The sequence below is a fragment of the Sinocyclocheilus grahami genome, unplaced genomic scaffold (genome assembly GCF_001515645.1).
Source record: "Sinocyclocheilus grahami isolate Dianchi unplaced genomic scaffold, SAMN03320097.WGS_v1.1 scaffold68.1, whole genome shotgun sequence".
NCBI lineage: Eukaryota > Metazoa > Chordata > Actinopteri > Cypriniformes > Cyprinidae > Sinocyclocheilus > Sinocyclocheilus grahami.
Genome location: NW_015505247.1, coordinates 1331218 through 1342933, shown reverse-complemented (window position 1 = coordinate 1342933; position 11716 = coordinate 1331218). Strand labels below are relative to the sequence as shown.

General features: G+C 36.4%; 1 protein-coding gene and 1 long non-coding RNA gene across 2 annotated transcripts in view; one reads left to right on the top strand and one right to left on the bottom strand.

The window, feature by feature from the left end:
- Positions 1-993, top strand: part of LOC107585254 (uncharacterized) — a 6462-nt gene extending 5469 nt beyond the window's left edge. Inside the window, exon 6 of the long non-coding RNA XR_001609224.1 lies at positions 960-993. This is a non-coding gene — a long non-coding RNA (uncharacterized lncRNA). The remainder of the gene's footprint in view (positions 1-959) is intronic.
- Positions 994-5220: 4227 nt separating this feature from the next.
- LOC107585281 (neutral and basic amino acid transport protein rBAT-like) lies at positions 5221-11135 on the bottom strand. Its single transcript, XM_016272226.1, has 6 exons — positions 10545-11135; positions 9292-9440; positions 8489-8608; positions 7247-7357; positions 6181-6306; positions 5221-6103 (listed from the first exon to the last, which is right to left on the bottom strand). Exons 1-6 carry the CDS (start codon positions 10954-10956, stop codon positions 5678-5680), a joined length of 1344 nt encoding a protein of 447 aa, XP_016127712.1. The 5' UTR covers positions 10957-11135; the 3' UTR covers positions 5221-5677.
- Positions 11136-11716: the final 581 nt, after the last annotated feature.

Genomic DNA, 11716 nt, shown 5'->3' with positions numbered 1-11716 from the left:
TCTCATGAACACTTGACAATAACTGTGGAACACACAACACTATTTATACACTCATACACTTATTTATCTAACACACATACTTCGTCTACACCTCAAATTAGCACATAATATACCTGTACATACAAAACTGTCTATTGTATTTTTTATTCTTCTTTTATTATCTGTGTTTTTGTTCTGTCACTGTCATTCTGTTGCACTGCGGAAGCTTCTGTCATGAAAACAAATTCCTCGTATGTGAAAACATACCTGTCAATAAAGCTCATGCTGATTCTGATTCTAAATAACAACATTTAAATATAATGTAAATGTAAATAACAAAACAAAAAAAAAATTGAAATTTTAAAACAAGCCCCAAATCAAATAAGTTACACAAATAAAAGAAATCTCTTCATATAAACAAACGAAGGCTTTGTCTGTGCTCTTTCCATCTCCATTTAGAGGCAACCACTGCATTTTAATCATGATCCAAACAAAGATGCTGCATACATGCAACATAAGCAGTTTTTAATCTAAATTACATTGTATAATTTCGAAATTTGAAGCAAAAACAGAATGGTTTGACTTCAGTTGTGAAATTATGCATAAAAAATATCTGCATGAAACAGAAACAGAAACAGCAGAGCTGAATGAGACTCAGATTCACTCTCTGCCAGCAGGTGGCGCTTAAATGTTTCCTTGGTTTCCTCTGTAAACAAAGCAGCGCTGCACTTATGAACTTTAAAGGGATACTCCACCCCAAAAGGTGTGCACAAAGTGAACCATTACAAAACACTGTAATGCACAGCCTTGAGTGGAGCATTGCTACAGCAGTATGACAAAAGCCAATAATAATAATAATCAATAAGTAAATATATTTATGATAATTCTTCCATCAACTAGACAGAATAAAGATAGATAGATAGATAGATAGATAGATAGATATATAGATGTTGATTGCTTCTATTGTCCTCATTTGTTAGTCGCTTTGGATAAAAGTGTTTGCTCACATCCAGCACACTCCCTCTTTGAACTGTTGCCATCTGGTCGACGCTACAGAGCTCTGAGCACCAGAACGACCAGGCACAGGAACAGTTTCTTCCCTCAGGCCATCCATCTCATGAACACTTGACAATAACTGTGGAACACACAACACTATTTATACACTCATACACTTATTTATCTAACACACATACTTCGTCTACACCTCAAATTAGCACATAATATACCTGTACATACAAAACTGTCTATTGTATTTTTTATTCTTCTTTTATTATCTGTGTTTTTGTTCTGTCACTGTCATTCTGTTGCACTGCGGAAGCTTCTGTCATGAAAACAAATTCCTCGTATGTGAAAACATACCTGTCAATAAAGCTCATGCTGATTCTGATTCTAAATAACAACATTTAAATATAATGTAAATGTAAATAACAAAACAAAAAAAAAATTGAAATTTTAAAACAAGCCCCAAATCAAATAAGTTACACAAATAAAAGAAATCTCTTCATATAAACAAACGAAGGCTTTGTCTGTGCTCTTTCCATCTCCATTTAGAGGCAACCACTGCATTTTAATCATGATCCAAACAAAGATGCTGCATACATGCAACATAAGCAGTTTTTAATCTAAATTACATTGTATAATTTCGAAATTTGAAGCAAAAACAGAATGGTTTGACTTCAGTTGTGAAATTATGCATAAAAAATATCTGCATGAAACAGAAACAGAAACAGCAGAGCTGAATGAGACTCAGATTCACTCTCTGCCAGCAGGTGGCGCTTAAATGTTTCCTTGGTTTCCTCTGTAAACAAAGCAGCGCTGCACTTATGAACTTTAAAGGGATACTCCACCCCAAAATGAAAATTTTGTCATTAATCACTTACCCCCATGTCGTTCCAAATCTGTAGAAGCTTCGTTCGTCTTCGGAACACAATTTAAGATATTTTGAATATCTGGATATCAGAATATCCACTGAATGCAAGCAGCGTACGCTCTTCTGTGTCAGCCGCGACACAAGGATACGTTTTCTACATGTATTTACGCTTTGATTTGAACAAAAACAGCGCATCCCTGTGGCGCGGCTGACACAGAAGAGTGTACGCTTCTTGCGTTCAGCAGATATTCTCCAAAATGGCGCTACGGTGATGCGGAGAGACACATTCGTCTTCGGAACACAATTTAAGATATTTTGGATGAAAACCGGGAGGCTTGTGACTGTCCCATTGACAGTAAATAACACTGTCAAGGTCCAGAAAAGTATGAAAGACATTGTCAGAATAGTCCATCTGCCATCAGTGGTTCAATCTGAATTTTATGAAGCGACGAGAATACTTTCTGTACGCGAAGAAAACAAAAATAACTTTATTCAACAATTCTGAAAGACTCTGTGTCTCTCCGCATCACCGTAGCGCCATTTTGGAGAATATCTGCTGAACGCAAGAAGCGTACACTCTTCTGTGTCAGCTGCGCCACAGGGATGCGCTGTTTTTGTTCAAATCAAAGCGTAAATACATGTAGAAAACGTATCCTTGTGTCGCGGCTGACACAGAAGAGCGTACGCTGCTTGCATTCAGAGGATATTCTGATATCCAGATATTCAAAATATCTTAAATTGTGTTCCGAAGACGAACGAAGCTTCTACAGATTTGGAACGACATGGAACGACATTTTCATTTTGGCGTGGAGTATCCCTTTAATATGCATTATACCGAGGCAAGAGGAAAATAAAAGAATACCATCGAAAGACAGTAAGTTCCCCTCAGACATACATTCATATAAACTCTTACCCCTAACTGAATCACGATTTTGTTATTTACTGTCAATGGGACAGTCACAAGCCTCCCGGTTTTCATCCAAAATATCTTAAATTGTGTTCCGAAGACGAACGAAGCTTTTACTGTTTTGGAACAACATGGGGGTAAGTGATTGACAAAATTTTCATTTTGGCGTGGAGTATCCCTTTAATATGCATTATACCGAGGCAAGAGGAAAAGAAAAGAATACCATCGAAAGACAGTAAGTTCCCCTCAGACATACATTCATATAAACTCTTACCCCTAACTGAATCACGATTTGTTTAGCATCTCAACCGATTTGAATCGTCACATTTAAATCGATTTTCAACCGGCTCGCGGTTAATCGTTACATCCCTAATTATTTATTATAGTAATTAATATTATTAATATTAATTTTTACATTGGTGTATTTGATCATATATCTGGAATCTCATTAGCCCACAAAGATTTAATCATATTATCAAAACATTACAGCTGCAATATTAAAAACTACTTCTAAACCAAGTGAAGTATAATGGAAATGAACTTGGAGGTCACTGGCTGTAACCCAGCTCTCAAATAAACCCCTGGGCTTAAGAGAAGCACTTACACTCTCTCCTCAGGAGAGAAGAGCACTGATCTGGAAACAGGTGATGTGGAGCGATTCCTCTTCATATCAACCTGAGGTCACCTTGTGTGCGAGCTGCTCCGTGAGACACGCTGTCAGCACATCTTAGTCCGGACCCCCTCTGTTAGAGTTCCTCTCCATCTGTATGCCATTAATTATCTTTATTATACACACACCTTCGCTAACACCCCACACACATACACAAAGAAAAAAAAATGAAAGTTCCTCTAATCTTCCCCATTCCTCTCCGGGAGATAAAACGCTGATCACACATGCTGCCAGCTCAGACGATTAACATGTTTATGAGATAGTCCATCAGGCAAGGAGATAAGGAATAATACACTGAGCTGTGCCAAGGTCAGGAGAAGGCTTGTGAAACATGCGGCCCAGAGGAGGAGCGGGATGGAGAGGGACACCGGCGGCCGTACTGCAGATTAGAGGCAGATGACAGAGTTTTAAGGATTAGGCATATGATTTTTACAGTCAGCTTCACTTCAGAGAGATCCCATCGCCGTGGGGAAATAAGGCAGCCAGGCAAAGGAGTGGGCCAAGTCCACCTGCATGGCAGCCTCTCATCATCCACTCTGTTTCAAGAGCGTTGACTTTAAAGTGCTGGATGTGATGCCCAGGTGTTGTGACGGAGAGCCAGTGTACCAGATTACGCTTGGATATTGTCAATCTAGTTTTACAGATTCAGTGCGTTTGGCTTCATAACAAACATAAACTAGAGTACTTCAATTTCTTTATTTATCTACCATATTCATGTTCCCAAGAGCCAATTTTTGCTTCTTACATTTATTTAAAGGAGCTTTAGTAACTTTTTTCTTATTAAAAGGTTTTACACCAGTGTTGTTTTTGTTAAACTATTTTAAATCATTTTTGTTAAACTGAAATAAGATATTAAATATTAGATGAAAAATTCCTCAGTTGCCTGAAATACTAGTGAAGTACTAGAATTATTTAAATTGAAATAAAAATAAACTGGAGGTAAATAGGAACAAATATAAAAGCATGAATGAGTTAATTAAAAAAAAATACTATGATAGAATAAATATAAATAATACTGTTTTACACATAAGGAAATTAATACTTTCAAAAAATGTTTAAAATCACATACACTCAAAGACTCCAGTCAAATGTAAACAATATTAATTACATGTAAAACATTGTTATGGATAGTTCACCTAAAATTTAATTTCTTTCATCATTTCCTCACCCTCATTTTGTTCCAAAAAATAGATATTTTGAAGAATCTTGGTAACCATTACTTTTCCCCATACTATAGAAGTCATTGGCTACCAGCAACTGTTTTGTTACTATTCTTTAAAATATCTTGTGTTCAACAGAAGGAAAATTTGCTTGCGGAATAAATACATTGTGGCTGCATTTCTACAAAGGCATCGGTAACTGATGTCACTTTATGTTCAGTTTAAAATACATGTTCACCTGTGCCTCTTTATTTGACATGTTCAATGAGTAGCACGTGTCCCAGCTGTCATTCTGGACCTGCAGCCAGGAGGTGATCACTTTGGCCCTGAGGATTTTCATCTGTCTTTGAATGAGGTACATAAACACTTTAACAACCTACGTTAACACACTCAAGCATAATACTTCAGCATGCTGGCTATTATAAAGCTTCGGATTAATCATTAAGGTTGTCCTTACATAAACGTCATGATCACGTAAAACTTAATTTTAGCATTATAGACATACTTTTTTCTCTCACAGTTTGATGTCACACATTAACTTATACTGTACTGTTGTTTGAATGCTGTTAGTGAGACTAACAGCTCAAGTTTACAGCTTTATGTCATGGTGTATTTTTCTTTCTTTCACAGAGTGCCTGACAGTTAGCCTTTCTTTACACAGAACTTGGACTAGACCATCAAAAAAACTCGACAGAGACAAAAAGAATGGTCAAATAACCTGACTGGCAAGTCTCATAGACCACGAGACTAAATTATATGTGTATGTGTGAGTGAAAAACAACCAGACAAAAAAGTTTTTCAGATTTTTCTTAATAAACCAAACGTTTATTTTGTTACATAGATGCTAGTTCCTTTTGAATAAAAGTTCATCTGACAAAAACAGTTTGCATCACTGGGCAACTTGCCGGTTCACACTTAACACAAAAGATACACACTATCACAATAATATGGAGTGAGATTTTGGACCAATGACATTTCAAGGTGGGCGGGACTAGCCAGCATGACACCACCGAAATAAAACAAGGAATAGATAGCCTTTATCGTTTGTCACTGTGTCGGTTAAGTTAGGACACATCTTCTAGAAAGTATCTTCAACACTTGTACAGAATATCTAGTGCAGGCAAGTAGCAGGCTTTCTCAGAAACATAGCACTCAGATGCATGGTTTGGGTGAAAGCGCTGTTTGGTGGAATATTCCAGGAGCAGTCCTTGCCCTTGAGATGTCAGAATTCTGGATTTAGAGAAAGTCTTTTGACTTATTGGCAGTGTACTTAAATGCACAGTAAGAGTATCTGGCAACTCACTAACTAAAGACAAGTCTGTTGTAGTATCCTTGCCGAAGTTTAGAACCACCAGGAAGGCTTTGTTGAGTCCATCCAGCTCACGCAAATAAGCGAATACATTGACATCACTCCAGATGAAGCAGAACCAGCCTCGGGACAGGGCCAACTCAGCCCCTTTGAGCAAAGTCAGAGCACGATACTGTGAAATGGTGGAGTTTGGATCAGCCTGCTGAAGCTGGAGAGAAAAATATGACCTGGGATTAGAGGTTTTCCTACTTTTAACATACTTGTCAGCAGTCTGAATCAATGTACCTCCACATTAACAGTGCTGTAGTCTGGAGCGATGTCTAGCCATGTGCCATTTTCACTGTCACTAAAACCAGCATTGAACTGATCGTTCCACTGCATTGGTGTTCGCTGCGGGTCCCGACTGTTGCTCTAGATTTTAAAAGAAAAAATATATATTTTATTTTTAAAATAATGCATTAAGTTGATCATTTCTAAAAGCTTTTTTAAAATTGTAATAATATTTCACAATATACAGTATAGAAAATAATCACCCCTCTTTAAAATTATCACATTTTGTTGCTTTGCAGCCTGAAATGAAGACAGGCGCAGTTTTTGTTTTATCCAGCTGTATTTACTCAGTGCAACTTATAACATCCAAGTGAAAGATATAACATCAACATGCCAGAAAAAAAATAAAATAAAATAAAACAGAATCACTGAGTTGGGAAAAGAATCACCCTCCTCATAAAATGACTTGTAGACTCAATCAGATGGAGCTAATCACCTTCTCAATGGCACACAAAGCTATTTGACTTTCAACTGTGCTCATTTTGATTAGCTCAGCATTAAAAGAGCCTTCCTGGAGTATTTCAGTCCTTGGTAATGCAACTGAAGCAAACAATCAACTATGGGTGGCAAGGCACTGTCAAAAGATCTCCGGGATAAAGTTGTGGACAGGCATAAGTGAGAATCACCTTCTCAATGGCACACAAAGCCATTTGACTTTCAACTGTGCTCATTTTGATTAGCTCAGCATTAAAAGAGCCTTCCTGGAGTATTTCAGTCCTTGGTAATGCAACTGAAGCAAACAATCAACTATGGGTGGCAAGGCACTGTCAAAAGATCTCCGGGATAAAGTTGTGGACAGGCATAAGTGAGAAGATGGATATAAAACATTTCTAAGGCTTTATGAATGCCTAGAAGCGCAGTGCTCAATTCTCCTACTCAATTGCACACAAAGCTTTCCTGGAGTATTTCAGTCCTTGGTAATGCAACTGAAGCAAACAATCAACTATGGGTGGCAAGGCACTGTCAAAAGATCTCCGGGATAAAGTTGTGGACAGGCATAAGTGAGAAGATGGATATAAACCATTTCTAAGGCTTTATCAATGCCTAGAAGCGCAGTGAAGTCTATTATTAAGGCGTGGAGGGTATTTGGTAAGTAGTCATGGTACAGCTCAAACTCTGTGTCCACAGTCGACTGAAGGACATCAACAAAAGAAATAAAGAAAATAACACTGTTGTTAGTCACACTGCACACTTAAAAATGTGTAATCTTACTAAATAAAAATCGTTAATTACTAAATATGGTATACACTATTTTTTTTTAATGAAATTAATATTTTTTAAGCAAGGACACGTTAAATTGATCAAAAGTGTCAATAAAGCATTTATAATGTAAAAAATTTTGTTTAGAATAAATGCTGTTATTTTGAACATTCTAATTATTAAAGTATTCTGAAAAATGTCCATAATATTAAGAAGCACAACTGTTTTCAATGGAAGTCAATGGGGTAAGGCAAGGCATTGTACATTTAGAAAATAAATTAATAAGGCTGATGATACATGGGGCAACTTTTTTTGAGCAATGTTGATTGGGCATTTTCACATTGAGAATGGATAACAAATGTCTATCTGGATACTTTAGATCGGTCATGGGCCCCGTGTCATCTGGTTGCCCGTTGGCGGCAACATTGCTCAAAAAGTTGCCCCGTGTATCATCAGCCTAAAATCTGTCTGTGCTGAATAAAAATCCAAGTAAAAAATAAAAAATAAATGTATTATGATGATAATGCATAACCAGAATGCCATCTAAATAGACCAGCAGTCCTTCCACTAAAGAAACACTAAAGAAAACTTTTACTGCTCAAAAACAGATATCCGTGTATGAAATAATGCTTTTACAGAAATATAAAACACATTTCGGCGTTTATACCTTCTGAAATGTCTTGCCTTGAAAATTATTTCCGATGGTAATCAACATGTCACAGATCAGTTTTAACTTGCGTTGAACCCGGAACATTACTCTAAGTTAATTCTAACAAGTCCATGAGGAGCAGAAAGACAAATCACTGAAGAAAATGGCCAAGACCATTGAGTCGTTTCCCTAGATCTTCAGTGGCTTTGAAATCATCTGGAATTAGGATAATGGGAATGACTTGCCAGTAAATCCATAGAAATATGCACTAGTAATCCTTAAATGACATTGTGAGAACAAAGAACAGTAATATGACTCCTCCTGAATGAATTCGAAGAACATTTTTGACAACAAATAAGTGTGTAAACTGAATGTTTTCATTTTCACGTGGTTATATAGCATTGTTGGGCTTACTGGATCTTGGTCAGGGTCGACCTGGGGTTCATTTCTCAAATGGGTGGCCTCAAGCATGTGTTTCACAGCGTCCATGCGGAACCCATCCACCCCCTTCTTCAGCCAGAAATGGATTATGTCCTATTAAACAGATGTGGAACAAAGAGGGTCCATGTTTGTAATGAAACATGATATGGTATGGTGGATTGCAGATCTGCATAAAGAACCTTTTTGTTGAAGAGCTTGAAGGCCAATGTTCCTCCCTCCACATTATTTAAAAATATAAGGCCCTGACATAATGCTGAACACAATTCACTTTTTCTAACATTTAAACATGCTGTATTACTCATCCTGTGTAAATGAAACATAAAACGGTCTATTACTTTATGTAAACGCATAACTTACTAGTTTCAGAGAGGTTACTCTATTACCAATGGCAGAATAAGACACTTTAACCAGCCAGTGTTTAAATAGGTGGTAACTTCATGCTCAAGTGGGCTAAAGCCCCATTACATAAGACATTCATTCAGACATAGTACCCCATTTTCTTAATATTCTTTCTCATTCTCTCAAAGCAACATTCACGCATTCATTCCAAAATCACATTCATTATATATATAAAAAAAGTAATGTAAATTAAAATCTTAAAAAGTCATGGAAAAATATTTTTGCAGTTAAGCTCAAGCGCAAACATTTAATTGGCTACAAGAAAAAAACACACACACACACAACACAAGCGAGCTTGTACTGCTTGTTGCTTTGTCTCATCTGCATAATGTTCATAGTCAAGCCGTTATATGCAAGCTTCATTAGCGCTGCCTTACCGTCATCTCCTCTATGACTCGGGGGTTACGGTAGTTCAGATCCGGCTGTTCTTTGAGGAACTGATGGAAATAGCACTGTTGTCGCATCTCATCATACTCCCAGGTGGAATTCCCGAAGACACTCACCTGATGAAGCAAACAATGTGACGCTATAGTCAACCACATCTTATTACTTATATGCAGTTGAGTTTCATTCAATCCCAATAGTAACAAATAAATAAATAGTGTGGAGTATAACGTGGGATGGAATATAACAGATGAGCATTCTGAATAGCACTGATTCTTTATGTCAAGCCATAAAATTCAAGATCCAAATTACTGACCCCAAACTTTTGAACTGTAGTGTATATTGTTAGAAAATATTTCTATTTTAAATAATTTCTCTTCTTTTTAACTTTTTATTCATCAAAGAATAATCACAGATTCCAAAAAAATATTAAGTAGCACAACAGTTTCCAGCACTGATAATAAATCAGCATATTAGAATGATTTCTGAAGGGTCATGTGACACTGAAGACTGGAGTAATGATGCTGAAAATGCAGCTTTGCATCACAGGAATAAATGAGATTTTAATGTATATTAAAATAGGAAAACATTATTTTACATCATAATAATATTTCACAATATTAAATTTTTTCCCTGTATTTTTGATCAAATAAATGCAGCCTTGATGAGCATAAGAAACTCCTGTAAAAAACATTAAAAATTGTTCTGATCCCAAACTTTTGACCGGTAGTGTGTGTCTAATAATGCTTACCAAAATTAAAGAAATTATAGAAAAAATATAAATAACGTAAAAATGTAAAAGAAATATAAAAAAACAAACAAAATACAAAAATAAATAAAAATAATAAAAGTCCAAAATTACTAAAACATTGATCAAATAAATGCAGCCTTGATGAGCATAAGAAACTCCTGTAAAAAAACATTAAAAATTGTTCTGATCCCAAACTTTTGACCGGTAGTGTGTGTCTAATAATGCTTACCAAAATTAAAGAAATTATAGAAAAAATATAAATAACGTAAAAATGTAAAAGAAATATAAAAAAAACAAACAAAATACAAAAATAAATAAAAATAATAAAAGTCCAAAATTACTAAAACATAAAAAAACAAATCAATGAAATGAAAGCTGAAATTGAATGCCAAAATAACAGTGCAATGAAGGGAATAACAATTTCACATTGATTCATGGCAACATATTTTTTACTCTATTAACCTGTAGTGTTTTACCTTAAAGATCACAAATTACCTTTGAGGTCTCCAACACCATCAGCATTTGAATCTTTGAATGATCGTGGATAAACCTGATAGACCGGAGACAGCTGCCACCAGCTCATGCATCGAGGTGACAGCGCCACGATCGTAACGGTCATGGCAATAAGGGCCAAGGTGCATGCAATGATCAGCCAGAAAATAATCTCTCGAGGTATGCGGTAGCAGGCTTTGCTGGAGTGTAACATCAGGACCTCTTTGGGCATCCCAGCATACGGCTTAATCTGAGTGCACTCGTTCTCCTCCGACCCAGTGACAGAGACGCTGGTGGCCTGCTGCTCTCGAGTGCTTGATGCATCGGATGTATCATCATCTTCTTGAAAGGCTTCATTCTGAACGCCTTCTTGCAGCTCCAACGCGTCGATGTTGGTGATTTTGGTCGAACTCATCTTTCTTGCTTCATTCAGTCCCAAAGAACAACACTTGTAAGAGCCGACACGGAGGGAGTCCTGTTAAACAGAGGCATTCACAAGTCCATAGTGCACAACACTCATTCAGTCTCCATCCTTCTCAACACACAATAAAACCCCTCCCAGAGGAATGTGGCAGAGATTAGCAAGGCCAATCACACACTGCCTCGGCTACATATTATTGTAAAAGTCAGGTAACTCATCTTGGCATTGGCTATGCGACAAAGTGACAGTTAACAATGTTTTAGTGTTGCTGACAACCATGTACACAGGATTCTCACACCCCTCTGAATATAACCACAATGTACTAAACTCTAATATGTAACACTTTAATTAGCAAACTAAAGCTGGGTAGTTAGCCAGCTAGCTTTTTCACTTTATGACAAATTGTCTAGCAAACTTTTACCTTAAAAACAACCCTTTAGTTTCCCAGCTGACAGATTTCCCCTGTAATCAGATCTCTACAAAAATTAACAAATTAAGAATCCTGTCCAACTTGTAATGTAACTAGTGTAAAGTGCAACTTAAGTATATTTTTATTGATGTTTACGCATAGTCGAGGCCTGATCACATTAAATATCAAAAATATATTTTAATAATCATTACCAAAAATAGTTTTTCCTAATTTGCATTATTTTTGGGGCAAATCCAAAATATTGCTAAATACTGTAATAATCAGCAGTTTTCATTAAAACTAAAAATATTTTACAAAATGTTTTGGTAATTGAAATAGTGTAAA

Excerpts from the sequence above, each read along its gene's own strand:
- LOC107585281 (XM_016272226.1), bottom strand. The coding sequence starts at position 10,956 with ATGAGTTCGACCAAAATCACCAACATCGACGCGTTGGAGCTGCAAGAA. Across the intron at positions 9,441-10,544 it reads TGGTGTTGGAGACCTCAAAG|CGTCACATTGTTTGCTTCAT; the intron begins GTAATTTGTGAT and ends GGTTGACTATAG. Across the intron at positions 8,609-9,291 it reads GAGTCATAGAGGAGATGACG|GACATAATCCATTTCTGGCT; the intron begins GTAAGGCAGCGC and ends TCTGTTTAATAG.